Here is a 27,795-nt window from a genome sequence, read left to right as displayed (position 1 = left end):
TGGCGCGAGCTTGTTGCGGAACTGCGGGTCTAACTCGGAATGTCCTCAAGATTCTAGAAATCAGATTCGAATTTACCTCATAAGCTATAAAACAATGATCACATTGCTATGTAGCTAGGCGTGGTAAGTTTTACTTAGCAAACATTCCAGTAGAAGTGATTCAATTAGTCAATATGATAGAGATTTTAAATTCATTTGTTTCAGTAGTAAATGGTATAGTCGCTATAAAAACAGCGGATGCAAATCTATGCGTGATGTCGTTTTTCTCGTCATACACAACCCTCCCAGAAACGCCGGCAACTCCTATTACAAACATGATGCTTCCATCTATCTTATCAAGCCAACTAGTTGTCTAACCAGTCCAGGAAATCAGGCGTAAAGTAGCTGATAACAATAGAAGCGCCTGCTCGAAGTATGCCTTCAGTTACTTCGAATGCCATCGTTTTGAGATCGAACACGCCGGCTTTTGCAGCAGCGTGAACCATCGCGTACTCTCCGCTCACGTGGTAAGCGGCAACGGGACGACCCTCGCTTCGCTCCTTTGCGTCACTAATAATGTCGAGATATTGAGCGGCCGGCTTCACCATAATAATATCAGCTCCCTCTTCAATATCTCGAAGTATGGCTCGTCGTGCAAGTCCGCGTCCTCCAGGTGGCAGCTGGTAGCATTTTCGGTCACCAAACGAAGGCGCCGAGCCAGCTGCGTCTCTGAAGGGACCATACAGACAGCCAGAGAACTTGGCAGCATATGACATTAAAGTAATCTTGTGTGCAATTCCCTCCTCTATCAACTTAGCCTTGATAGCGTGGATACGACCGTCGTTCATGTCGGATGGTGCGACACAGTGGGCGCCAGCCAGGGCGTAGGCAACAGCAACGTCGGAGATTCGATCTACAGACAATTGATTGTTTAAAGTCGCATCATCCTTGAGGATACCACAGTGACCATGTGATGTGTATTCGCAAAGGCAGACGTCAACGGTGATATAGAGGTGAGGGAATCTCTGTCGCAACAAGCGGATCCCTTGAATGACTGGACCGCTCGGATCGTCGGCTGCAGTGCCTAAAGCATCTTTGGTACCGGGTTTGAGAGGGACTCCGAAGAGGATGACTGATCGAAGGCCCTTGCGCACCAAGGGTTCTAGAAACGGAACCAACTTATTCAATCCCCAGCGTCTTTGGCCAGGAAGGGAGGGAATTAGGGATTCATCGTTCTCGATATCCGAAATGAAGATAGGGTAAATTAACATCGACTGAACCCGAATTGTTAGTTTATTGAAATTTTATCTTATTTGAAAGGATTAGCATACCTTGGTCAATTGGCGCTCAGCTTGCCATGCTCGTGCAAGAGGATGGTGGTAACCGCTATGAAGTTGACTGGAGATGTTGCCGGCAATGCTCACACTTGTGGCCGCTGTGCTTGCGTACGATTTCGCTCGAGAGATCTGGGAAGCGCCGTCGTCCATTGTAGAAACTGAAGTGGTACCTCGGGGCTGACGTGGGGTATTGACATCCCGAATTGTGAGGTCCTGAACAAGACTTGAGAAGGACATCTTGCTGAATTTATGTTGAATTGGACGGAGAGAGAAAAAAAAGGATGCGAATTGGAGATTGGAGATGTCGGGTTGAGCGGATTGCAGGAAGTCGGTTCGACTTAAGAGGCGCAGGTGTCAAGTTCAAGTTGACCTGTAGGAGAGTGGAGTAAGTCGAACGAACACCGAGTCCAGCTGCAGTCGAGAGTCGAGACCGACGATTTAGATGTAACCGTCCTTCGGTATAAAAAAAGATGTGGTTGTTAAGTAGAAGCTAAATGAAAGAAGTGGATTTAAAAGTAAAGAAATAGTAAGTTTGCGACGGAGAAGTCACGGCTTTTGAAACTTTTTGAAACTTTTGAAACTCACGCCAGCTCGTGCTTACGATTGAGTTTTTGCCCCTCGGACGAAGACCCTGGAATAAACCCCACCGTTATTGACCTTTTTAGCAAATCGAACCTTCGCGCCTTCTACTCTATCTGTCTACCTGCACATAATATTACCATTTTACGGAAGTGCTGGAAAGGATTGCCGACATTTGCCGTGTATCCAAAGGCAAAGCCGCCATTCGCCAATCAAATTTGCTCGATTTGAAAATATGTCTTATCTAATGCAGGTAGTGACATTCCCGAGGTCGCACGCAGCACTAAATCGTGTGCCTATCAGCTCAATTACGTACCTTTACCTCTATCGATCTCCAATAATAAGAATATTACTTTTTCCTTGTACAACCCCAACTATCCCATGACGCTCAAACAGACAAAATATATGACTTATCAAAAGCCACCATGCAGCCATGTTCACAATAAACCCAATCTTCTCCAGACAAAACTCGCACCTCCTAGAAAAGCTGTAACTCCAGTGAATACGATGAGGCTGCCATAGCCGCTACCATAACCAAAGGCCGCCGTATCTCCTTTCCATGGAAGACCCTGCATTAGACTCTCACTTAATGGGCCTGACACTACATTGCCGATGCCCCGACCTGCAGAAAGCCAACCAAAAACCATACTCGGGTCTATATAGCCCTGGCCTGTTGCTTCTCCTTTGCGGACGATGTCGCCCATAATACCAGGCCATGCAGAGGTGTACGATCCTGCAAATAGACCATATACGACGCAAAAGAAGTACAGAAGTGGAAGGGATGATGACAATCCCCATATAACCAAGGCACCAATAGTTGCACCAATGGTCGATAATAGTATGCATGTTGTGACATGGAGGCGATCGATGAGCCATCCCATGGTTACAGACCCGAAGACGGCAGCAATGTTTACCAGAAGGATCGTGGTCACTGAACTGTACGAAGCCGTGCCGAAGGCGCTGCGGGCATAAGTAGGGAGATAAATTCCCGGCAAGAAGTATCCCGTCGCTTCCACGACATTTGCTAGCTGGTATAGCCAGAAAGCCGGGATCATAAGCAGCTTCAAGTCGAATGGCTTCATATGGCTCGTTGCCGAGTGAGGTAAGCGTGGTTTGATGAACCATGCCAAAGGAGCCGCCAGTACGAAAACCAAGCCAGCCCAGAGTCTCAGTGTCGTCCTGAACCCAAAAGAATGAAGTAGCCATTCTAAGAGAAGAGGTAATACGACTCCAGCGAGTCCTGTACCTGACCACATAATGCCATACGCTAAGCCTTTACGTTGCACGAACCATTCATCTAGATACTAATGAAATATCTTCGTTAGCGACGTAAGTATTACTTTAAGACGACATTCACTTCAAAAACTCAGAGAAGTGCCGTTCTTTCCAACGACCATTGGGGAAACATTGCTTCCACCGTCCCATATCTTTTACTTACCACAATACAAGGAGAGTACGCGACCGTACCACCGATGGCGTAAAGAATTCCTTGGGTAGCGATGAGTTGCGGGACCGTCGTCGAAAACGAGCTCATTGCAAGCGAGAGGCACATAGTAAGCAAGCCAATTATAGACGTATATCGAGCCCATTTGGTAAAGAGGCGACATAGCCCCATCATTAAAGGCGCGGTGAGATACATGATACCCATCGCGCAAGTACCAATGATTGTGATATTTGGCGAGCCTGCGAAAGGCTCATGCGTGCTATAGTAGTCCTGGAATACCCCGAAGGCAAATGGGAATCCTATCGAAATGGTTAATAGCTTGCTACTACTTTGGCAAGAGGATACTGAAGCTTACCCCATACGAGTGCTTCAATCGCCCAGCATGCTGCTAGGAAAAGCCATGCATCTTTACCACCATCGACAGGTGGTAATGAGAACTCTTGTCTTTCTCCTTCGGGCTGTAATTCGTTCTGCTGATTTAGCTCTTCGACTGCTATTGTCGACGCACCGACCCTTGGAGTCGGGTGGGCAAAAGCCTCTAGTTCTATATCACGACTCGCCATATAGTTACGAGCAATTTATCATACCAACAATTTCTTTATGAAATAGCAGTTCGAGAAACCAAGATGGGCCATCTACGCAATACAAGTCTCGGGAACTGTCCCGATGTGAGCTTTACCTTTATAAATTCTCATATCTCCGGTAAAGGAGAAAAGGAGTGGAGAGGCCTATTATAAACCGACCGACATTTGGCACTATTCACTTATACCCATATAACATATCGGCGCGCCCTCCGCATAATCGTTATTTAGACGACTTCTTGGTCAACTCGATTTGTTTCTATTGGTAGAATGCCCGAACAATTCAATAACATGCAACCCACCTACCTATTATTGTATCCACACTTTTCCGAGATATCGGGAACGGTTACGCTATAATAACAATAACTACTAAATACTATATACCTAGTCTAGGGCTCTAAGATAGTGCTCTCAGAATTAAGGCCATCGGTAGATGGCTAACTACCTAGTGGTGGGGACCCATTTCGACAGTTGTAGGTATGTCATAGATCTTGCTAAATATAACTACCGTAGGGGCTGATTAGAAAAATCAGACCTCTCACAGCTTTCCGAACAAACCCCATAGTTAATTGTGATACCACACTCCACTGTGTCACCCCTTCAAGACATCTTATTACTCATGACGATCCTGGCATCAATGGTATCACTTGCTCTAAACTTCAATATGCTCCTTCTTCATCAAGATATCTGCTCAGCGAAACGCTCAAGGGCTTGTCAGGTTCACTTTGATCTTGGTCAGGTCATCACTTGAGAAGCCCAGCTTATCCGTGATGAATTGTTCGAAGCCTCCGTGTTCTTTCTGCACGCCGTCGACAAACGCAGCCCAGCTCGAGGCTCGCAGGTTGATCAGATTATAAAAGCCCGGTTGGTCGTGGCTTTTCGCATTCGTGCCCTTGACCGCGAAGTCTAGGAGCATCAACCGCACGGGTTCCGTCCCTATCCGCGATAGCAGATAGTCTAGGACCACGACATCGTGCGGCGCACCGGCGAGGGTGAGTAGTAGACCCGCTAGAACGCCGGTCCTGTCACGTCCGGCTGATGATCAATACACGTCAGCGAAGACCCCGCCTAAAGCCTACAATCACCCTATCCACCAATACTAAAATGTGGGAGCATAGCAAACGTACCAGTACAATGCACCAAGAACGGATCCTCCGGACGATCCCGAATATGTTCTAGAATCGCCTTCCAGCTCTCCCGGTACACATCCACAACCTCGAGATACATCTCACGGTACCCCTCCTCCCCATCCCCCAACGCAAAGCGGTCCAAATCCGGCGTCGTATCCGGCCTCGAGCTTTCGATCCAAGTATGTTCCACCCCATCCAACACAGGGTCAGGCGCCTTCCCGCGCTCCTCCGGCGACCGCAGGTCGAACACGCGCTTCACGCCCATCTTGCCGCCTAGCACGGCCTTCCCGTTCTCCGACAGCTGCGCCAGCGCGCCGGACCGGAAGACGTACCCGGGTTTGAGAGGGCTGCCCGGGACCAGCCCGATGTCCCGCGTGTTGAAGGTGCCGTCGACGAAGACGAAGGGCGGTTGCGTTAGCACGGGGATGTATTGGTCTTTGGTTATCTCTTGCGAGACGTCGGTTTCGGCGAGCTTGAGGAGCGCGGCTGCGTCGGCCATGGTTGCGATTTTGCAATTGCGGTTGTGATTTCGTTGGCGGGGTTTGCGTTTGTGTTGGGTGTTCTTCTGGTTGGTTTACAGAAGCTTGAAATATGAAGATTCAAGGAGGAAGGGATGATATGAGTGTAAGCACCTTTCTACGGAAGGAAAGGAAGCCCGGCCCCAGCCCCTGAATTACAGCGACAGAAACCTTCCGAGGCTCCTTCCATCTTGGCTTATAGCTTACAGGGGATTTCCTCTATTTTACAGTGACGTTACTTGGGTACCCCGCCCCCGCGTTACCCGTCCCCCGACTCTTGGCTGATATTAACGTAAGCCCTTGATAAATCGATATCGCACGTTAACATTACCTAATATGTAGTTAACTCGGAGTTTACTCAATGGAGGGTTTCTTATCACAACGCCTCAACGAAAGTGATATCAAATCTAGAAAATGAACAATTCTAATTCTTCAAACTGTGCTGGTTTGCTTAAATATTTTCCGGGTGAAAATATTTTTTTTGTTTCGCTGTAGGTAAGCATGCTCTGTCTTTATTGATCCCTTCAATCCACACGATTTCTAACTGCGCTAGATTTAACAGCCGGATCTCTCGATGAGCTACATTTCTGTTGCTGAGATAATATAGCATCTAGGTCCGGTTACACCGGCTAGTTAGTCATCATGGATTGGCTTCGTCTTCCTCGGTTTGGCCGTGATACCGTCTGGATTTATTCATCAACTGCGATCGTCGCTATAGCCGCAGTCATCACGCTACGTCAGGGAATAACAGACTACATTCAGGCGGAGACTCACTGCTATCAATCGGTGCGCACAAACTCGGCAGCAGAACCTTACGTAAACTGCTTCTCTGTGTCACCTACCGGAAAGTTTTCTAAGGTATTTAAAGCCGGGGAGGATACGGGGTTTGTCAAGAATGCGAACCCGGGCTTCGCCATGCCCGGCTTGTGGGACGGACACGGACACTTGCAACAATACGGAGAGTTTTTGAATTCGGTGGACCTCTTCGGTTCCACTTCCATGGATGATGTCCGATCTCGTGTGTTAAGCTATGCCGACAAGAACCCCAAGGCCGGATCGAAGGAGGAGTGGCTGAGGGGTATCGGATGGGATCAAATGGCTCTTGGGAAGATGCCGACTGCCGTAAGTTGGCCTAACCCCTATATTGAATTGATTAATATTCGTATACTAATATTGCTGAAGGATGATCTAGCAGCGGATAAGAGACTTAAAGATCTTTACATCATGCTCGATAGAGTAGATGTACACTGTATCTGGGTTTCCCAAGCCGTCTTGGACCTACTCCCGGAATCCATACCTGATATTCCTGGCGGTGAAATTGTTAGAGAACCTGGCATGGGCGTCTTTTGCGATAATGCGATGGACATGGTAATGGCTCTATGGCCTAAGCCTAATAACGAGAAGAAACGACAATTCGTGAAGAGCGCCATGGGGAAGTTGAATGAAGTAGGACTCGTGGGTATTCACGATGCCGGAGTTACGCCAGGCAATCTGAACCTGTACAAGAAGCTGGCAGGGGGTGATGACTGGACGGTGCGAGTTTATGCTATGATCGAATGCGACGAACGCAACACATTCTGTCCCAATGACATTGATCAATACTCGAGTCTAGACGGCTTCTTGAGTATTCGGAGCGTGAAACTCTTTGCTGGTAAGTCACCCAAGAATTCTACAATGTTTCAGACCAATCTAACCTGAGATAGATGGGGCCCTCGGAAGTTGGGGTAGCGCCCTTATTGACCCCTATACTGATCGTCCAGATACGTCAGGATCTTTACTTGTCAACGCCTCCGAATTAGTATACGACACAATCGCATGGGCCAAGGAAGGTTACCAAGTCAACATCCACGCAATCGGTGACCTAGCCAATCGAAACGCCGTTGACGCGATTGTTACCGCCCTGAGGCTTCTTTGTCCCGACGAGCCTCTCCCAGTCTGCCAATCTTACTATCGCTTTCGCATCGAACATTCCCAGATCATTCACCCAGATGATCAGGCTCGAATCCATGCTGTTGGAATCATCCCTTCTATTCAACCCACACATGCTACAAGTGATATGGCATACGCAGAGACAAGATTAGGCAAGGAACGTACCATGAAAGAGGCATATCGAATGCGCTCCCTACTTGATGTCAACCCCGTTTTTGGTAGCGATTTCCCAGTCGAGCCGCCCAACCCATTTCAAGGTATTTATGCAGCCGTCACAAGGCGCAATCCACATACAGGCCGAGGGACAGACGATTCTCCCGATGGATGGCACACGGACGAAGCTCTCGACTTGGACCAGGCAATCAGGGGCTTCACTGAGGGTCCTTCGTATGGCGGGTTCATGAAGGGGAAGACAGGTGTCATTAAGCCGGGGGCCTACGCAGATTGGGTAGTCCTGGACAGACCCTTAGAGGAGACAGATATTGAGGATCTACGCTCCTTGAGGGTCAAGGAGACGTGGGTTGGAGGCAAGAAGGTGTATTCTCGGGAATGATGAGGTGGTTAGCAAGCCCAATCACTGGGTATATAGAGAAGAAAAAAAACAGGATACTTGATGACTTGGTTTGGTTTAAGTGAAATCTGACGATCCTATGTGTCTCTAAGAATGACTTGCAGCTAGTGAAGGTATGTTCAAATATCATTAGGCTTGCACGTTGAGAAAAAGGGATAAATATTTTAAGACCGATCAATAAATGACACTGAACAGTCAAGACCAAATCGAAAGAAAAAAAATAAAAAACAAAAAAGATAATTGTCTGGAGTTGAACCAAAGACCGACAAAAAAGTGTTTTGCACCCACCGGGATTTGCACCCGGGTCTTTCCCTTACTTTCTTAATGGAAGGGGAACGAGTTAACTTCTACTCCATGGATACCTCTCATTGCTCTGAACGCGCGTAGGTGACGAGCTAGATGTTTAAACCGGTGATTCTTTTTATTTATGAGTCTTTCGGAGTGTTCCCGGCCGAAAAAGCCCCGGTTCGCGGGCCGTTGACGAAGAAAGGAGGAAGGAGCGCGTGAAGGAGATGTGAGGGTCGCGTCCCAGTCGCGTTCCTGTATTCTGGCTTGAGGTGCCTGCCTATGTTGAATGAGGTGGGATATGAATATGCATTTATCAATGGCTCATTGTATATCTGCCTGGGTATTGTGATAAATTCTTTCATATATACTAGGTAGTATAAGGGTAGTTCTTTGACGTAGGATATCCGACCTCTACCTACTATCAGTCAACATGGTCTCTATAGATGTTCCATTATACATGTTTGTCAGGTATACGTATCCAGTAGGCATATAGAGAAATCGACTACATACGAAGGTTCGGGCCAGGGGTTTGGACCATGCGTAGAAAGCTCTAATGGCCCAAAGCCGTTTAAATTGGAATATTATCTTACCGTGTGGCGTTTTTCTCCAGTGGCTAAGCCCCCTGTAATAGGCTAAGCTATAGTGGTTATCCACTAGAATTTAGCGAACGGATCACTACCAGGTTTCGGCTTTAGCCTAAAGTAGTACAGTATGAAATAGCTGCTTATTTCATCACGCACTGGGTAAGGGACGTGGCTGATGGTCCAAACTTTTGGTCCGAACTTTCGTACAAGTCGACGAGTTCATCTTCACGCTCAGCTCTTGGATACCTCGCGCGTTTCTCGGAGTGGGGCGGCTTGTCGATGTTTCCGGTCGGCTTATTCTCGCTCCTCCAGGTCGCTTCAGAGCTGCGACTTTCGACGCTAGAGTACAATTCTAATCTACTTGCTAGACATATTCAGGTTTAATGCTACTAGTTACTATAAAGAGAAGAAATTCCTAGGTATATATAGTGCGGTAAGGTGGGATTTTTCTAAAAAGGGGTGTGCGCTCGAATATCAGCAATTCTAACAACTCGGAATACACTCATATATTTTATTTCTTTGAGCCTTCTGTTAAAATAATGGGACGGCTCAAAACCATTTCCACGGAGATAGAGATCCAAGCGCCGCCCACTGTTGTCCGGTGGATAGTATGTAAGACTACCTGGATGTTTTGGAAATCTTGCTAAGTACCATACATTTAGTTCTTAGACTTTCCACGATGGACTCAATGGCATAAGGGGTAGACAGTTGAACTTGTTGACTCTAGCAAGAACCCCCTTCAATTAACGACGGGGGATCGTCTTCGAATCAATATGCATGGAATGGTATTTCATCCGACTGTAAAGGTAAACCTCCTATTGTATTTGTCCGTTGGTTCGTCATTTTCTGATTATCGATTTATCTAGGAAAACTCAGTAGATTCTTTTCAATGGGAAGGGAATTTGACGGGAATTTTAGTTGGGAGACATCAATTCAACTTTGCACAGAGTAAGAAAAACCCAGGCGGCACCACATTTATCCAGACGGAGGATTTTGAAGGTATTTTGACTTTCTTGTTCAAGCAAGGGTCGAGGTCAACATTAAAAACCATCCGCAACTGGGATTCATTCAATATCGCTTTAAAAAGGGAAACCGAGAAGTCGGCATACTAGGTAGGTACCTACCTAGTACTTACATAAAATAGTCGGGAAGGGTGACCAATATGTTATGCTCTGGTATTATATTGTGAGCCAAAATATCCCCTGCGCCGCTTATATAGGCAATTGACATAAGCGGTGGTAAGCGATCGATGGCGACTGTGTAACGCAGGGGATATCATTTTTATTGTAAGATGAAGTATAATTAGCCCACTAAAGGTGATTATTAGGCCTTGAATTTGTAGTAAATAAGTCCTAGGTATGCTGCGTATTTACCTCCCTAGATGTACTTAATGAAAATATTGAATCGAAAAAATTGAAAAGATAAAGTGAAAAAAAAGAGAAGAAAAAATAAAACAAGTGCCTAAGAACCCGTTTCGAACCATTAGCTCAAGGTAGTTAGTTACCTATGTGTTCCAACCTCTTGCGCCGCAAGCGGTTCATACACACGGTTTTCTAACTGAGCTAAGCTCGTATCAAACAAGTCCTTAGGCAATTGTTACAAGTCACCATGTTCTTTTGATATATTAACTTACTGTAGCGCATTGTACATTTTGATTTCTCGTCACCTACCAACCTAATTGCTGGCGATTAGTAAGCATTGATGTCGTCCCGGAGCTGCACACAGAACATTGGATTATGTCATCATTTACATCTGAACTTAACCCGGTAGCCCGGCTGCCCGGATAAAAAATACATAATACTATTTAGTACTTACGCCCTAAGAGATAAAGGAGTCGTCCGCAACGTATATCATACATCTAATATGTATTCGACGCTCACAGCGCGAAGCTTAGGGGTAATGCAGCCCTTATTACATGCTGAACCAAATATACCAGCAAATAAGAACGTTCTCCCTCACAAGCCCCTTTAATCTGATTGGCTATTATAGCCTACCATTTTCCATAACAGGTAAGTATTGAGCCAAATCTATCCTTTGATTGGTTGAACCGGATGAAATCGACTTGTATTTGCAGGGGTATACCCTGACGACAGCTGAAATGATCTAATAACCTTCAACTTGGCGTGTATATCTAACATTTTGGAAGGGTTTATTTCTTCGTAGGTTAGGTTTTATGATTTTTATACCTCGGCTATAATGCATCTTAAGTTGATACTAACTTTATTTTTTTTTTAAAAAAAATATTAAACTTATTGCGTCGCGTAAGATTTGGTTGCTTTAAGTACTGGAATAGGGAACAACTTCCGCCAACCCATCCGATCAAAATGTGCAACATTTTTGCGAACACTTTCTACAAAATCATAAAACAATATTCATGTAAACCCTTTCGGGTTATCGGCATTGTATATTAACTTTTGGATTAAATTTTGCGGGGTTCCCGAATTCCCATTTGCGGCTCACCGGCTCAGTTCCGTATTTCCCTACTGGGTCCGTACCTAGGCAGACGAGAAGGTACCTACATACTCGGGGAGTGACTACTCGGCACGGCACGAGACCTGGCGTGTATCATATTTTTCGACGCGTTTGAAAGCGCCGACTATCTATTTTTACCTCCATAGGTAAGCAACGGGATTCTTCAGGACTCCCCTCTTGTACACGCAAACACCAAACCAACATTTTCTTCAGATAGAGAAGCACGTGTTCTATCCGTGATATCATTATCGCGATCCTTGTCGAAGATCTTACCAGAGAATTGGTATTCAAGGTTGCATCACATTATTCCCAACTTGTATTGACAGAAGCCGGGGGACGACAGCAGCATCCACTCGACGATCAAAATTACAATATCCATACAAGTGGGGCGCCATAATGAACCCGGGACTTGGCCGTCTCTCACGACGACACACATCTTGTTTATCTGAAGAGAGAGCGATGTGAACCATCATCATTCCATTCTCAAGCCATTTTGGCGTCGTCACTCTTTTGCAACCATTGACCGGGCGTATCGCCCATAATGGCCAAAGATTCGGGGACCATCATGTCCCTGGTCGAGCGCTATCGTCCTTCGTTATTCGTCTTAGCTTCGCAGGTGGCCGCCGCCACCCTGAACGCCGCCGCGAAGTACGCCGAGACTAGACTCGAGCAAGTCCATCCCTTCCAGGTCCTCCATGTCCGCATGTTGATCACCGCCCTCGGATGTACCTGGTATCTCTGGCGCACCGGCGGATCTAAGAAGTCCGACCTCTTGTTCGGCACGCCTGACGTCCGGGGCCTGATCTTGCTGCGAGCCCTCGGCGGTACTTGCGGTGCTTCGGGTTTTTTCTGTACGTCCTCCCCTTTTGATATCGTATTCCTATCTAGACTAGCTCAAGTACCTAGTATTCGGCGGGGCTACTTGGTATACTAACTATCGACGCTTAATAGTTTCTATGGTATATTTGAATCTTAGTGAAGCAACTGCTTTAAATTTTCTTGGTCCTCTAGGGTCGTTGATCCTGACTCGTTATCTGTCATTCGCTAGTGTCCAATGGACTGACTGCCTCGGCGCCGTTGGTGCGCTTGGGGGAGTCGTACTCATATCCCAGCCTGAAGAGATATTCGGCACGGTACAAGCTGCCGAGCGTAATGTCTCGGCGGATGCCACTGCCAATATGAAGGGCTTGGCTTTTGCCGTGCTTGGCCTCTGTGGAGGTGTCGTAAGTAGTAAAGATTTAACAATTTCACGAGTTTTGAAGCTGATGCCACGTTAGATCACCCTCACGTCGATCCGCTGCATTGGAAAGAGGGCGCACCCGCTGACCAGTGTTAATGTATTTGCATGGAGCTTGGCAACTGTGAGCTGGATCGGTCTTATGATAGTTCCAGGAATTACTTGGCCTAAGAACCCGCTCACGTGGCTTTGTCTAGTGTACATCGGCACCTGTGGCCTTGCGATGGTGAGGAGATTTGAATTATTATTTTCCTGAAATTTTTAAAGGGTTCTAACGTCAAATTTAGGAGTTCACCCTCACCGTTGGAATATCCAGCGACTCATCCTCAGCTGCTACTGTTATGATTTATTCTCAGATAGTTTGGGCTCTGATCCTGGACCGCGTCTTGTTCCAATCTACGATCAACCTCTGGGAAATATTAGGTGCCGTTATTGTTATTGGCAGCTTAACTCTTGTTACCCTGACCGGGAAAAGCCCCAAACCGGATACTGTTGAGTACAAAGACATAAGATGTGAAGACGAAGAGGCAGGCAGATTGAGTTTAGAAGAAACCCATGCCGAGCCAACCAATGACAATCCACAAGAGAATCAACAAATTTCTTCAACCCCGATGACCAACTCCGAGATGACAATTCGAACATGATCTTCCAAATAGATCGATGTGACTGGGGTATGGCCTGGAGGATTTCTATTAACAACAACATTCACTCGTTACGAGTCACTCATTGAAGATTTTCTTGGATAATGCATATATACCCGGTACATAAATGAACAACTATCGATCCTGACTACCATTTGCAAAAATAGGGGGTGATGGTGGCTTAGTCATGAAGAGTCTAGACAGCTTATCTCCGACTATCGCCCAACCCTAACCCTAACCCCAACTCCTAGCAATTACCTAATCAACCCCTTTCCACCAAGCGTTGGTGACCCTAACATGGGCTTGGACTCTTGGATAAAGAAACATGGTTGGTAAAATACATTCTGAAGTAAAATTGAGTACCTAGGTAGCTATGAGGATATCTATCGTGGAAGCTACTAGGTACGCCAGTGGAGGACAAAGGCTATGTCCTGTTCAAGTAGTTGATCGAAGTTGGAAGAAGAATCTGGAGAGGGTTTGAAGCTACCTATCATAGGTGCAATTCAACGGTACCTATGAATATTGTGCTAAATACCTATGTAACGATTCCCAATGACTGAGAGCGTAGTTTGATACAGCTAAACAAGTAGCGCTGTAACATTATCTGTATTCGTAAACCAGTCCGAAAGGTCGTCTTCCGAAGCATTCGGTTTTGCGCCCCCGTTTTGCCACACGCTCTCCATGATATCAAATGCCAGCTGTATCGTTCCGAACGCATTTAGTGGTTGTAGCATCGCCACGGTTTCGCGCATAGACCACCGACGCTCCGGTTGCGAGAGGCAGCCGGCTACATAGAACGGCCACGCCATCGTGCGGATACGTGTTTTTGGCGATATCTCCAAGTATAGCAACGCTATGATATTGCCAACATGGACTTGCTTCGGAATTCCGGAAGGCCCATCGTCCTCCGCGACTAGAGATAGATAAAGGAGTGCTGCGTGACACCAGACTTGTGTAATCAAGGAGGTCTGGATAGAAATTGTTTGTAGGGTCTCTGTTATAAATATTTCAGGCATCATGTCCTCTCCTGATTTAATAGTCTTAACTTCCTTCTTAAGGTCATAAAGATACAGTTCCAACGCCTTTCTGATTTCCGTCACGCGGCGGACTCGTTCCTCGTGATCGATAATTCCGGCTCGCTTGCATTGATATTTCCACGCTTTCAGCATGGATATCTCGGCTATTTGTACCAATACCCAATTTCGACATCCCACGACACCGGAGAAATCAATAGGTGGGTAGGGGTCGTCTTTGTGGCCAAGAATACTAGGGATGTACTCGTAGAGTGTAGGCTTCTCATTGCGTACAGTGCTGGCAATTATGTCATCGAATATTAGAAGAATAGTGCTGAACCGAAACCCCGCTTGATCAGGACTGCTCACTGGGAATATTTGGGAGGGTACTATATGGGATCCTGGTCCCAAGCGATCTATGACGGCCTCGAAACTTGAACGGGGGTTCTCCAATCCATATGTTGCGGTTCCAAGGACTGCTTTGAATATCGTTCGTGCGATATCAAGGTAACTCTGACACTTGCTAAATCTTTGAGTAGCAGCGCTGAAACGCTGCATTTGCATAATGGCTGTCATAGTATGTACAGCTTCGGGTAGACGGTCTTGGATGCCTGTACTGATGAAAACATCCGGCCCCTGCGTCAAAATTGTAGCACCCTGACTCATTTGTGTGACTGCCGTCTCATAGAGAGCGTTATTGTCAGCCCAGCTCCCTATAAGGCCAAAGAAATAGGAGCCTTGGCATACGATAACTTGTCGTAATAGCGGATTATTCATCGCCATGTCCAATATCCATGATTTACCGCCTTGAATAGGGTTGGAACGGTAACATGGGTACAGGAAAGGAATTCCGTATTCGATGTAATAGTTGGCCGCAAGGGTTTCAGATCTTCCAAAGGGAATGGGAGTTGCATTATGAGTGTCATCACTAGGAAGCGAGCAATCGGATCCTCGCTGAGACTGCATAGAGGAGTTCTCTGAGTATCGTTCTGCTGCATCATTCTCGATAGATTGAAGTACGACTGTAGATGCCTCTCTTAAATTTTTGGGCAATGTGCGATCAGAGTCGGAATCGCTGATGTCTTTAACTTCGTAGAAGGTAAGGTCCATTTCCATACTGCTAGAATGAAAACTGTGAGATAATTAGTACCGACGAGTTCTAAGCAATAGTTATTCGTTTCTCCAGTCAAAGATATTGGCTATATGTCGTCCGATAGTTTTTTTATTGAAAAAGAAGAAATAATGGCCAGGATTTCTAAGGAGGAGTGTTATTATTTTTTTGGTATACACATTAACACCGTAAACCGATGTAGGAGGCGGAAAGCGCACTGGGTTAGACACTGCAAGTAGACTCTGTCGCTGCCTAACGTCTAGGCATAGTGGAAGAAGGCGTGTCTCAAACCTGTAGGGAAGGAACAAATGGTATCCATTTACGCAACAATTTTCCTTTTGCTACTCTTTAATTTTGGAATCAGTTTAGGTATGTATTCTATGGAAGCTATTAGGTGGGCTACTTAGGACCTTGAATGTTATTGTATCCCCTTCCACGATCAATGCCAGGAGCGTTTCCGGGAGTCACCTTATGCCTTGGCGTCAACAGGCAGTTTATTTCTTTTCCAGGCTGACGTTATTGCAGACATCACCGAAGACTTCTAAAGCGTGACCAAGATACTCCTGGACCGTCTTCACACGAACCGTCATATCTTGGCCCAGGGGTAGAAGACTTTCAGCTTCGTGGCCTTTGCCAACGCCCTCCCCAATAACGACCTCATACAATGCCTTCATGGCCTTGTCTTTATCACCATTTGGTTTGAACGTGCCACTGGACATAATTTGGATCATCTGATCTGCTACAGACCCCTTATAAACATCAGGGAGGGGAGTCTTGCCAACGCGGGTGGCGTCGCCGAAACTTGTATTGAAGGTCCCAAGCGTGACTGTCAAAGTACGAATGCCAAACGGGGCAACTTCCTTAGCAAGGACCTTAGACATTCCTAAACGACATTAATAAGCATAAATATGCAGTAGCTGAGGATTACATGTGGTAGTTACCATCGAGGGCAGCCTTGGCTCCGGCATAACCACCCATGCTATCTCTTCCTTCCAAGCCGGCACCACTGCTTATATTTACGATGACGCCGTATTTTCGCTTTCGCATGTGCGGTAAGACGGCACGGATGAGTCTGACGGGACCAAAGTACAGAGTATCCATCTGTGCTCGCAGTTCCTCTTCGGTGAGAGTTTCCATCGGGCCATAAATCGAATATCCGGCGTTGTTTACTAGGACATCGATTTTGTCTCCTGACTCCTCGAGAGATTCGCTAACATATGAAGTGTTAGTAATTGCACTGCACAAGACCTTTGAGATTCTCTCGTAAGATCTTCGCAAAAAGCGATATGCTTACATGAACTTGTCGCTATTCTGATTATCAACGTCGAGCTTAAGCCATTTGCTACCGTTTCCGTGAGCGTTGACCTCGGCAACGAAATCTGGGTTACGGGAAAGGTTGCGGGAAGTTGCGATTAGCTTGTGGCCATTGGCGAGGACGAGACGGGCCAAAGATTCACCAAAGCCTGAGGAGGTCCCAGTAATTAACCAGGTGAGAGGACGATTGGGCTTGGCGAATGTGGTCATCGTGAATATATATCTCAGTCGTTTTCAAAGTGATTTGTTTTTAATGCTCGATGTCTGGGGGAATCCGAACGAAGTATTCTGTGTGATATGACACTAGATATATATATTTGAACATCGATGATCGTCACGGCGGTTGTAGAATATTGCTTGGGCTGTAACGACCAGCCGCTTCAAAGTATCGTACCTTAACTCCAGCCTCGCGTCTTCGACTGATGGTGGCTCCGGGGCGAGACTGGTTCATGGTTGTATATCTGTTGGACTTAAAGTTAAGTCCGGATTCAACGGTGGTTATACGGGTTAAAATTGGCAGCCTTATCCCGTTCCACGCTGGTGTTATAGCTAGAAAACTATACGACAAGCTATTCGATGAATTGTGCGCTCAACACCTGTTAAATTCCATATATACTTAATGGAAATAGGAATAATAGACATCAAAATCAAGAACCGTCGCCTAAAAAAGAAGCTCACTTGGTAACATAAGAAAGACTAGTTAGTCATTGATAGTAGCAATCAGCCTACATGATATCTTATAATTGGCCTTGTTAGCTTGAAAGGGGGCATTAAGCCAATTAGGCTTTAAGGTCTAAATAAGGGGGGAGACCTCCTTTTATACAGCTAAATCCCGAGAATATTATACTTAATACCCTCAAAGACCAAGGCATCCTTGGAACTACCTGAGTAGATACCTACCTAGTACCTACCTAGTTACCTGATTGCTGATATCTATCGTCAATTATGGCGTTACCCCGCTTGCTGTTGGGCTTGAAGATAGTTGTTACGCTGACTGGTAACATGATGGTACTGTCTAATTCATGGATATTTAATCGACAAATGACATAAAATAGTGCTTCAATGATAAAGTTTAACCTATGAAGATAAGTGGCTTGAAATAGGTATCGGTGGTTGCCTTTGAAAGTTAGAAAGTTAGAGAGGGTTGTGAGGCGAAGATTTCAGGGCGTAGATACCTACCTAGGTAGGTACGCATCATTGAGATAAATTAGGGATGACAGCTGTCAAGATAAGATTATCAGTCATACAGCTGCGGGACAGTTGTAACGGGATTGTCGGGAATCGGTCCACTTTTAGGTACCGGTCCGCCACATTTTATGGTAGGGGCGGAGGCATTATCGCTAATTGTGAATGACGCGCGGGAGCTTCCCTCAATTTTTTAGAAGCATCCAACATCGCATATGTCATACTTATACCATACACTTTCCATCTTTCTGATGAGGCTGTCGACAGTCCTAGCCATGCACAGGCGAGTCAATGCTTTAAGTCATTATGCCGACTATATTACATGCTAACAGTCATGTAGTAGACTGATCCATATAGTCTAATCCCCCATTATGCGGTCGCAATTGACCCGCCATGTCTTGCGACGCCTTCTTGCGAGCGACGCACACGTTCCCCTCCTTCCCCTCCGCTCCACCTTCGTCCTGTCTCGGTCCCGCCCGACATTCCGTGTATATCCTGTCGGATCGAGAGTAGTGAGGACTATTCAGAAAAGGACCTTTGTCAAGGAATTCTTCGGCCAAAAGAGTCCAAGGGCATTGAAGCAGCTTGAGACCGAACCGGGATATGCAACCCTGCTCAGATTCCATGCTTCGGAGAACATCGGCGTCCAAGATAGTAGACGACCTCCCACACCGGACGAATTGGTTACAGCATGGCGGGAATTTTTTGCATACAAGACCCGGCACCGCCGAGCAGTCAACTCCACACAGGCATTGTCTGCTCATCGAGTGCTGCTACATCTTTCCAGCTCTTCGGCCAACTCTCGGTCCGCACTTCTATCAAAAAGCGATCTCAGGAATGCTATGGAGTGTCTGTTAAAACCTCCGAGAGACTATTTTGAGCACCATGTCGATTTTTCGAAAGAAATATACAGTGAGATAAAAAAGCGAGGTGCACATCAACCAAAGGATTTCAATATGTTGTTAACTGCCCTGTCACAGTATGGGAAGGCTCTTGAAGCTAGAGATATGGTTCTAGAGTACTTTCAATCTAACCAGGATAAGGAACCTCTTGATGATCGACTGAGACATTTCATACCGGTTATTCAAGGCCTTGCCGAGGAAGGCCGTGAGCCGGAACTCTTAGACCTTTTTGCAAAAGCAGAGGAGGCTGGTTTTGAATGTGAAGAAACGGTTCATTGTGTAATGGCCACCTATTTCGCAAAGAAAAATAAGGTTGAGGAAACAAAAACTTGGTTCAACAAACCAATCAAAGGAGGCAATTCTCCGCTTCCTACAACATATTACGAAATACTTCGTTTTGCACTTCGCAATGGGGAAAAGGAATGGGCCATGGGAATTTACCAGGATCTCATTTCCAAGATAGAATCTGGTTCATGGAAAAGTAATAAAGCTTGTTGGGATACCGCCTACCAATGGGCTATTTTGTTACTTGGGAAAGGGATGGATCATATTGAACATATGATGAAAGTCGCCCACGATTTCAACCAGGATGACCCCGAGTCTCAACCCAATATAGAAACGGTGAATATGCTTGTTCAAATCGCCACCGACAAAAACGATCCGTATATGGCCGAACGTTTCATCGCATTATCGAAGAAACTTGGGTTTGAACCAAATTGGAAAACCTATATACTCCAGTTAGAGTATCGGATCCGCGCGAATGACCTTGATGGCGCGTTTACCGCTTACCAAGCCCTCGAAGATTTGGACGTATCAACGAAAGATAGAGGCATTGAAGCGTTGAACTCTCTTATTCGTGCCATGTGTGCCGTACCAAATCCGGTCTACGAACGGGTTCTTGATGTCACAAGCTACCTCGAACAACAACTCGTGACGTTAGAACCCGAAACCGTCGCTTCTATCTGTATGGCGTTTCTTAAAAATGACGAGACCTACGAAGTGATAGACACACTATCACTCCACACTGCCTACTACAGTGTTGTCGAGCGCTCGATGGTTCAAGAAGCTTTCGTCAACTACTGTCTGTATAAGAAAACCAGCACAGCTCGAATTTGGGACGCATACTCTTTATTACGACAATTCTTCCCCGAGACGAAACCCGAATCTAGAGTAAGGATCATGGAAGCCCTTTTTGAACGAAATCGTGCCGATATGGCGGCACATACATTCGGGCATATGCGCGCAATCGGAAATCCGCGTCTCCGCCCTACCCTGGATACTTACGTCCGCTTCTTTGAAGGAATCGGCAAGTGTCCTGATGAGGAAAGCATGAAAATTGTCCATAACATGCTAAAGATGGACACGACGATTCAACCTAACACGCTCCTATATAACGCATTGATGATCGCACATGTAGCATGCGGCTTACCATATCAATCTCTTGATCTCTGGAAGGACATCACTACGTCTCCCGAAGGGCCTTCGTACGCCTCACTCGAGATTGTGCTTAGGGCGTACGAAATCACACCCGATGGTGATGCGCTTGCAGATGAACTTTGGGGGAAAATGCAGAGAATGGAGATCGACATACCAAGGCATGTCCATTTCGCATACGTGGTGACAATGGCGGCACACAGTCATCTTACGAAGGCCAAGTCGCTCTTGGAAGATATGGAAAAAGCGTTTGAACAGCCGCCCGACTCTACCGAGTGAGTAAATCAAGTACAAGCAGATGACGGAGGACTTATAACTAACATTCACGCAGACTCGGTCATGTATACAATGCGCTACCTTCACGGGAGATGAAGGAAGAGTTCAAGACGTGGGCGGTAGAAGAATACCCAAAAGCATGGGGGCAACTAAAAGCAAAGTATAAGAAACGAGACCAGGAGGGCCTAGCGGTATTCAAGGTCCGTCGTCGGCCATGGAAGGCCTGATTTTGATGATGATGTAAATGAATTGATCTTTGTACAACACTATTCATACATACATCCATGCGTCTAGATACTTCTTGTCGGCCTCTCTGTATATAGGTGGCATCTATACAAATAAAAGAGCACAACAAGTCGTTGTACATCGAACCACCCACCCCAACCACTCGCTGCTTATCTGAAGGGCCTTGTGGGTGTGACGGCGTTCTGCTCGTAGAATTTGAACGTGTCGCGGACTAGAAGCTCGGGGTGCTTGTGAACACTAGGATGCAGGCCCAAGCCGATGGCGCGCCGGATCGCCTTCGCTAGTTTCCTCTGGTTGGGCGGGCGCAGTCCCGTCTCCATCGACCTCCTTATCCTGCCGTGCGGCGTGATGAACTCCGATACGACGGAGAAATTCTGTCGTGGTCCGTTTGTTAGCAATGTTACTTCAACCCTTCCCCTCTCCCTCTTCCATGCCACCCCTTATCCCTTATCCCTTATTCATAGTAGAAGAGTAGTTACTTACGCGATACATATCAAGAGGGTTCAGACCCAACATGTCAACGAGGTCCTTCTTCCGCGACTGGTTGCGGCGCCACTTGCCCATCTCGGCCGGGCTGAGGTCGTGCGGCGAGTACACGTCGCCCGACCGCCACCGCCGCGTCATCTGACGCGAGTACTCGTCGTTCTGGTTCCGCTGCTTCAGCTCCTCGTCGATGTTGCGCGCGCGCTGGCGCGTGCCCCGCAGGTTGTCGTAGATGTCCTCGTAGATCCCCGCGGCGACTTGTGTGGGGTTCGAGACTTCGGAGGCGCGCGGGGGCTTGGCTTCGTCGATGTCGAGGAGTTGGGAGGTGGTTGTTGGGGTGTTTGGGTGGACTGTGGGTGGGGGGTTAGTTGGGTGTCCTGAGGGGGGAGGAGGGGACGTACGGGTTTGGGAGGGCCGGGTGGTTGATATGCTGGCGAGTTGGGGGCGGAAGAATTTGGTGGGTTGTCGGAGGGCGGCGAGGATGGGTATTCTGGGAGGCATTTTGGGCGATTGATGTGTTTATCGACCTGTGTTGGCACTTTCAATGGCACTCCTTCATCAGCGTTGAATATGCGATTCAATGCTACAAATTGACGCTAGAAATTTGGTCGGGAAAATGAATTTTCCAGTGCAAGCTCCCGCGGTGGATCCACTCACCCCGCAGGGTTGCATGTGCATGCAGGGGTTTAACTCTTATCGGAAATCTAGAGTGGGTCTTAGATTTTGATAAGAAAAATAAATTGTTCTGCCAACCTCAACCTTCAACGTCTTTCTTCTTATCAATCACGAATTGACCGGCAGCCATCATGGTCCGACAACTCAAGCACCACGAGCAGCGCTTGCTCCGGAAGACAGATTTCATTACTTGGAAGCAGGATAACAACCACAGAGATGTTCGTAACGTCCATTCCGATTGATTCGAATTTATTACTGACTCTTCATGCGCTCGTGGTAGGCGGCTGTTATACGGCGATACATGATCCAAAAACCCGAAGATTATCACAGATACAATCGAATTTGCGGTGTACGTGTTTAAGGAATCGAATGGTGTTTTAGGAGACGAGGACTAATTTTATCGATGTAATATAGTCTCTGCGCCAACTAGCACATCGCCTCAGTTTGCTTCCCCCCGAAAGCCCCACGAGACGGAAACATGAGGAGCTTCTCCTTAACAAGCTCTACGATATGGGCATCCTATCATCCGCCTCCAAACTGTCCAATGTTGAGAACAATGTCACGGTGTCCGCGATGGCGCGGAGAAGATTGCCAGTGGTTATGACCCGATTACGAATGGCTGAGACGGTTCAGGCGGCTACCAAGCTCATCGAACAGGGACATGTCAGAGTTGGTGTCGAGACTATTACGGATCCTGCATTTTTCGTTACGAGAAACTTGGAGGACTTTGTGACCTGGGCCGTTGGCAGCAAGATCAAGCGAAACATCATGAAATACCGCGACAAGTTGGATGATTTCGAGCTGCTATGAGGCGATGGGAAGGGTTCCAATTGTTTCACCTAGGACTGGGTACATCGTGATGATTAAATGTACTTGATTTGGTTCATAGCATGGCGTTTGAGGGCATGAAAATACAGTATTAAGTCTATTTGTTTGACTAATCAGCTATGATACGTCTTTGGTATATACCTGTATTTGGCTTGGTTATTATATCTATGCATGTAGTGATGTTGATTGGTGCATCTACTGTGCACGTAAGAACGGTAAAGCCGAGTTTAAAGAAGTCCTTTGAACTCGTCAAAAGTACCTACTATGTACATAGAACAGTACGTAGAATATCGCGATTTGCTACTAGGTACCTAGGTACCTTACGTATTTTCGAGGTCTCTTAGATTTATTCACAGTATGTACATTGTAGATACCAAAATCGTGAGTCACTGATGTGAAGAAAACGTGCAGTCACCACTTACCACGGACCCACAGCCGGGCTGATTCAATCTATCGTACAGCCCACGAAAAAAACTATATATACACGCGGCCGACGGCCAATTTTGATTTCCTTTTCCCTCTTTCTTTCCCATACCCCCCAGGCAATTTTGGATAGAGATACCCCGCCAAGTACTAGCACATGGGATACGGGTTAAAATGTGCTTTTCAATTTTTGGGTCAATTGTTGCTAGTGAGTTACAGCTCAATTTTTGGAAACCAACTCACCTACTGGGTGATTCCTTTCACTTTTCATTGAGATCTAGGCCTCGTGCCGTGACTTAAGGAAGGGTGTTCGACATCGTCACTGCTTACTAAGTATTGAAAATGTATATCACGTGATGGTTTGTACGTGCCTACGCTTTCTTTTCGTGCAAGGGCAGTACCCACCCTGCCACCTTGGCACCTTGGTAGTAACTTTACTGTGGCGCGTTCATTCCTACCTTTTCTACCAGTCATCAATTTCCCAATATTTGTATATATCAATCTCGATCTAGATGGATGTTGATTTGGACATGATTTACATAATCTTAGATTCTCAAGTTTGTAAAATGTCCCCGTAAGTAATGAGCATGGCTCGATCTCCGGACCCTATCGTCATATCAGATGATGAAGCCACCGAATCATCGGAATCAGCACATGAGCCTACTACAGCTACTTCTACAAAAAAGCGCAAAATAAAGCCGAAAGTCTTGGATAAGGTTGAATGGAGTGACGATGACTCTGAAGTCACCTATGAGGCATTCAAGAAGCGCAAAGCGAACCGGAAGTCATCATCTGTGAAAGGTAAAGGCAAGGCCACTGCAAAGGGTCATGCGCGTAATCCTGCTAGAGCAAAGAAGGATAAATCTCGCCAAAATGATGACAGTATATCATCTGCAGACTCCGACTTTTCGGAAAAAATACTTCCTCAATACATACAGGATCGTCGCAACCAGTTTGATAAGAATCGTGAAACTTTACGTGAAGGCGGCCTCCGACTACCACCAGATTATTCGGATGTCTACTTTTCGGATGATGAAAAGCTAGCCGAGTTAGAAGAGAAACCTCAATTCGACGAGAGGAGTGGTATCAAACCATGTCGCCCATACAAAGATGTGGTTCTAGAACATTCAGCTGGTATTATCCCAGCCTCTATTGCACAATACCTCCGAGACTATCAAATTGAAGGAGTCAAGTTCCTTCACTACCTCTTTGTCTATCAAAAGGGTGGAATCCTTGGAGATGATATGGGCTTGGGTAAAACCGTCCAAGTTGCTGCGTTCCTTACCGTCATGTTCGGTAAGACTGGAGATCGTCGTGATGCGAAAAGGATGAGGAAATTCCGACGAACTAAAGACGATTGGTATCCTCGCGTCTTGATCATTTGCCCTGGTTCATTAATCCAAAATTGGAAGAACGAACTGGATAGGTGGGGTTGGTGGGAAGCTGACTTGTACCACGGCGCCAATAGGGACGATATTCTAGGCGCTGCACGAGCAGGAAGGCTTGAAATCATGATCACCACATATACTACTTACAAAAACAGCCGTGATCAAGTCAACAGAGTACCCTGGGATGTTGTCGTGGCGGACGAATGCCATTCAATCAAGGATATCGCAGCCGGAATTACACAGGCGATGAATCAGGTCAACTCCCTTTGTAGGATTGGCCTGACCGGAACAGCGATCCAGAACAAATATGAAGAACTCTGGGCATTGCTGAACTGGACGAACCCCGGGCAGTTTGGAACACTAGGGGAATGGAGGGATACGATCTGTAAGCCACTGACTATCGGTCAATCGCATGATGCTACTATTCCCCAGTTAAGCGAGGCCCGAAAGACTGCGAAGAAACTTCGCTTCAATCTCCTTCCTCGGTTCTTCTTGCGTCGAATGAAGAGTCTGATCGCCCACCAGCTACCGAAAAAGAGCGACAGGGTTGTGTTCTGTCCACTTTCTGATCTACAGCGCGAAGCATATGAAAAGATTCTCAGTAGTGAGGTTGTCGAGTTCGTCCGGTCCGCCTTCGATTATTGCCCATGTGGATCGGGTAAAAAGCGAGGATGGTGTTGTTTCAAAGTAAATGCGGACGGGGAATCGTGGAAATCACAGGTGTTCCCCATCATAATATCACTGCAGAAGCTATCAAATCATTTTAACCTCATTATCCCGCAAAATTCGGATATGCCAGACAAACACAGACGAGAACTCCGATTCCTTCAAGCTGCGATGCCAGATACGTGGAGCGAACATTATGCCAGCCGAGACTCTCTACTCAATTTAGCTAATCCAGAATATTGTGGGAAGTGGAAAGTCTTGAGTAAGCTCCTGAAGTTCTGGTACGCTAATGGTGATAAAGTCCTGGTCTTCTCACACAGCGTTCGGTTACTGAAGATCCTGCAACACTTATTCAACAACACAAGTTATACATTTAGCTATCTAGATGGTTCGCTAAGCTACGAAGAGCGTCAACAAGTAGTCGACGACTTCAATTCAGACCCCAATCAGTTCGTGTTCCTAATCTCAACCAAAGCCGGTGGTGTTGGTCTCAACATCACATCAGCCAATAAAGTTGTGGTCATGGATCCGCATTGGAATCCATCTTATGATCTTCAAGCACAAGATCGCGCCTATCGAATTGGTCAAGTCCGCGATGTCGAGGTATATCGTCTCGTTTCGACAGGTACCATTGAAGAAATCACCTATGCAAGGCAAATTTATAAGCAGCAACAAGCAAATATTGGGTACAACGCTTCTAACGAACGTCGCTATTTCAGAGGGGTTCAGCAGGATTCTGAACGCAAAGGAGAGATTTTTGGACTCCAGAATCTACTGACCTACCACGGCGATCAAGTCGTTCTTCGTGACATCGTTAACAAAACGAATATCGCTGAAGCTAAAGCAGGCGTTAAACTGATAGACATCGATATGGATAAGGCAGCTAAAGATGCTGAAGATGACCAATTCATCAAGAGGGAAGGCAGCGCTGATGATGACGAAACGGGTGGCCTTAAACTACTATCTACGCTTCTCACTAAGGACGAGAATAAAGACGGCATCTTGAAATCGGCCGGTGCGCGGAAAGTCACCCATATCGATCCTATTCAAGCAATCCTTGCTTCCGAAGGAGTTGAGTATACGCACGAGAACTCGGAGGTTGTTGGCACATCGAAAGTTGAGGATGAGCTATCACGACAAGCGGAATTAGCCGCGAGTCAAGACTACGACCCGGCGGCTCGTGCTCTATTCTTCAATAGCCAAGCCCCTTCAGCCGAGGGCAGTGCTAACGTTTCGGTCGAGTACGAATATAATCCTCCGGTAGATGTCCGGCAACGGCAATTCTGCACGATGGCGAAGACCTTCGGATTCCCCGGCGTGACGGAGTTCGCCTTGGCGGTCGAAAGTATGACCCAAGAAGAGCGAAGGAACTGCCTGGAGCTCTTCTACAGGAAACGTACCGAGAAATTAAAACAACTAGATGAAGTCACCGAGTCTGATGTTAGCTCGAAAGTAGAGGAGGATACGAAAGAGGATATTAAGATGGTGGATGTCAAAGTCGAAAATACTAAAGATGCATCAACTGAGACCGAGGGTGATACAGACAATGAAGATGTTAAGATGGAGGAGACTAAGCCTAGCACACCAGCTATAAAACCGGAAACAAAGGTTCAGTCTCCTGCTATTCGGGATTTGAAGAAGATTAAGAACGAAAGCTCGCCGACAACGTCGAAAAGAGCGTCTTTGAGTATCTGGCTGTCCGACGACGAAGGGGACGAGCTATGAGTTTTCTTGTTTATGATACCTTGAGCCGTATTGAAGATCTGGAAGTCTACAGGTTACATACGGAAGGCAATGCAGTGCATACTTGGCTAGGTGTTTATGTGGCAGGATGGATGGAATTAGGAAACGTCGTCCATGTGCTAATATTACTATATTGCACTGTGGTTCAATCTATCCCATATGTTACACAACCCGCATCCGGTGCTTGCCGTAGCACGCGGAAATTACTTACATAAGCGAGGCAGGGGATATTTTGTCTTACGGTCCAACACAATGGCATTAGCACATGGAGTACCTCTCCTGGCTGGGTTTACGCAATTCAGGTTATAGCTACACGGAAACTAGCCTCACGGCTACTATATAGACGGATAATGATACCTAAATTAAGGATGCAGACACCGTCCATGAGGACAATCTTCGGCACCCGACATGTGGTTTAATAACTCAGCCCTTACGTGGATCATTTGATTCCTGTGCGCTCGGGCATCGAGGGAGGGCAAGTTACAATACGTAAGCTTATGTGTCGTGCCATACAATAAGCGACTTGACAAAGTATTGTAGAAGGTTGCGATGCCTTCTTTCAATATCTCCTTTTAAGATATCTCGGTTAAGGCGTTCAGAATTTGCATATAGCCGATGCTTAATACCGCGATAATTGCATTAACTTACGTAAACCTATTATGTCATCGTCAACGCCAGGTTCACGGTCCTCGCCAATATTCATGGATGAACAACACCGCCGTGGGAATAAGATATGATTAATCTTATATGAGGCGCAAGCCTCGAAATTGCCATCGTATTACTCATGAGGCTTAGCAAACACTTGTATACTTCATACG

General features: G+C 46.5%; 11 protein-coding genes and 1 non-coding gene across 12 annotated transcripts; 5 read left to right on the top strand and 7 right to left on the bottom strand.

Annotated features, from left to right (window-relative positions):
* Positions 1-164: 164 nt before the first annotated feature.
* GGS22DRAFT_160987 (tetrapyrrole biosynthesis, porphobilinogen synthase) lies at positions 165-2,008 on the bottom strand. Its single transcript, XM_047961013.1, has 2 exons — positions 1,311-2,008; positions 165-1,253 (listed from the first exon to the last, which is right to left on the bottom strand). Exons 1-2 carry the CDS (start codon positions 1,551-1,553, stop codon positions 345-347), a joined length of 1,152 nt encoding a protein of 383 aa, XP_047819295.1. The 5' UTR covers positions 1,554-2,008; the 3' UTR covers positions 165-344.
* Positions 2,009-2,099: 91 nt separating this feature from the next.
* Positions 2,100-4,041, bottom strand: GGS22DRAFT_160985 (MFS general substrate transporter). The gene is made up of 3 exons (XM_047961012.1): positions 3,695-4,041; positions 3,334-3,638; positions 2,100-3,199 (listed from the first exon to the last, which is right to left on the bottom strand). The coding sequence occupies exons 1-3, from the start codon at positions 3,900-3,902 to the stop codon at positions 2,333-2,335; spliced, it is 1,380 nt and encodes a 459-aa protein (XP_047819294.1). The 5' UTR covers positions 3,903-4,041; the 3' UTR covers positions 2,100-2,332.
* Positions 4,042-4,175: 134 nt separating this feature from the next.
* GGS22DRAFT_160984 (protein-tyrosine phosphatase-like protein) lies at positions 4,176-6,051 on the bottom strand. Its single transcript, XM_047961011.1, has 3 exons — positions 5,799-6,051; positions 5,049-5,674; positions 4,176-4,956 (listed from the first exon to the last, which is right to left on the bottom strand). The coding sequence occupies exons 2-3, from the start codon at positions 5,547-5,549 to the stop codon at positions 4,624-4,626; spliced, it is 834 nt and encodes a 277-aa protein (XP_047819293.1). The 5' UTR covers positions 5,550-5,674; positions 5,799-6,051; the 3' UTR covers positions 4,176-4,623.
* Positions 5,939-8,114, top strand: GGS22DRAFT_129422 (amidohydrolase family-domain-containing protein). Its single transcript, XM_047958429.1, has 4 exons — positions 5,939-6,063; positions 6,122-6,690; positions 6,751-7,219; positions 7,272-8,114. The coding sequence occupies exons 2-4, from the start codon at positions 6,211-6,213 to the stop codon at positions 8,048-8,050; spliced, it is 1,728 nt and encodes a 575-aa protein (XP_047819292.1). The 5' UTR covers positions 5,939-6,063; positions 6,122-6,210; the 3' UTR covers positions 8,051-8,114.
* A 233-nt stretch (positions 8,115-8,347) lies between these two features.
* GGS22DRAFT_t58 lies at positions 8,348-8,430 on the bottom strand. The gene has a single exon. It is a non-coding gene; the product is annotated as a tRNA-Gly (tRNA).
* A 3,523-nt stretch (positions 8,431-11,953) lies between these two features.
* Positions 11,954-13,410, top strand: GGS22DRAFT_199759 (uncharacterized protein; the record flags this gene model as incomplete). Its single annotated transcript, XM_047966337.1, has 4 exons — positions 11,954-12,263; positions 12,364-12,635; positions 12,690-12,875; positions 12,937-13,410. The coding sequence occupies 4 exons, from the start codon at positions 11,954-11,956 to the stop codon at positions 13,291-13,293; spliced, it is 1,125 nt and encodes a 374-aa protein (XP_047819291.1). The 3' UTR covers positions 13,294-13,410.
* A 458-nt stretch (positions 13,411-13,868) lies between these two features.
* On the bottom strand, positions 13,869-15,419 carry GGS22DRAFT_187738 (fungal-specific transcription factor domain-containing protein; the record flags this gene model as incomplete). The annotated part of the gene is made up of 1 exon (XM_047964632.1): positions 13,869-15,419. The coding sequence occupies one exon, from the start codon at positions 15,417-15,419 to the stop codon at positions 13,869-13,871; it is 1,551 nt and encodes a 516-aa protein (XP_047819290.1).
* A 489-nt stretch (positions 15,420-15,908) lies between these two features.
* GGS22DRAFT_187737 (putative short-chain oxidoreductase) lies at positions 15,909-16,938 on the bottom strand (the record flags this gene model as incomplete). Its single annotated transcript, XM_047964631.1, has 3 exons — positions 15,909-16,297; positions 16,356-16,624; positions 16,709-16,938. 3 exons carry the CDS (start codon positions 16,936-16,938, stop codon positions 15,909-15,911), a joined length of 888 nt encoding a protein of 295 aa, XP_047819289.1.
* Positions 16,939-18,096: 1,158 nt separating this feature from the next.
* GGS22DRAFT_160977 (complex I intermediate-associated protein) lies at positions 18,097-21,145 on the top strand. Its single transcript, XM_047961010.1, has 3 exons — positions 18,097-18,196; positions 18,254-20,524; positions 20,581-21,145. The coding sequence occupies exons 2-3, from the start codon at positions 18,285-18,287 to the stop codon at positions 20,750-20,752; spliced, it is 2,412 nt and encodes an 803-aa protein (XP_047819288.1). The 5' UTR covers positions 18,097-18,196; positions 18,254-18,284; the 3' UTR covers positions 20,753-21,145.
* Positions 20,921-21,755, bottom strand: GGS22DRAFT_187735 (ribosomal protein S18; the record flags this gene model as incomplete). The annotated part of the gene is made up of 3 exons (XM_047964630.1): positions 20,921-21,145; positions 21,255-21,604; positions 21,656-21,755. The coding sequence occupies 3 exons, from the start codon at positions 21,753-21,755 to the stop codon at positions 20,921-20,923; spliced, it is 675 nt and encodes a 224-aa protein (XP_047819287.1).
* A 283-nt stretch (positions 21,756-22,038) lies between these two features.
* GGS22DRAFT_160974 (alpha-L RNA-binding motif-containing protein) lies at positions 22,039-22,872 on the top strand. Its single transcript, XM_047961009.1, has 3 exons — positions 22,039-22,147; positions 22,210-22,278; positions 22,344-22,872. Exons 1-3 carry the CDS (start codon positions 22,061-22,063, stop codon positions 22,737-22,739), a joined length of 552 nt encoding a protein of 183 aa, XP_047819286.1. The 5' UTR covers positions 22,039-22,060; the 3' UTR covers positions 22,740-22,872.
* Positions 22,873-23,767: 895 nt separating this feature from the next.
* GGS22DRAFT_199755 (P-loop containing nucleoside triphosphate hydrolase protein) lies at positions 23,768-27,287 on the top strand (the record flags this gene model as incomplete). The annotated part of the gene is made up of 1 exon (XM_047966336.1): positions 23,768-27,287. The coding sequence occupies one exon, from the start codon at positions 23,768-23,770 to the stop codon at positions 26,957-26,959; it is 3,192 nt and encodes a 1,063-aa protein (XP_047819285.1). The 3' UTR covers positions 26,960-27,287.
* Between the last annotated feature and the right edge of the window lie 508 nt (positions 27,288-27,795).

Source organism: Annulohypoxylon maeteangense (genome assembly GCF_022496945.1).
Source record: "Annulohypoxylon maeteangense strain CBS 123835 unplaced genomic scaffold GGS22scaffold_7, whole genome shotgun sequence".
NCBI classification, from domain to species: domain Eukaryota; kingdom Fungi; phylum Ascomycota; class Sordariomycetes; order Xylariales; family Hypoxylaceae; genus Annulohypoxylon; species Annulohypoxylon maeteangense.
The sequence above is the reverse complement of the archived record's forward strand: the minus strand, read 5'-3'. Positions and strand labels throughout refer to the sequence as shown.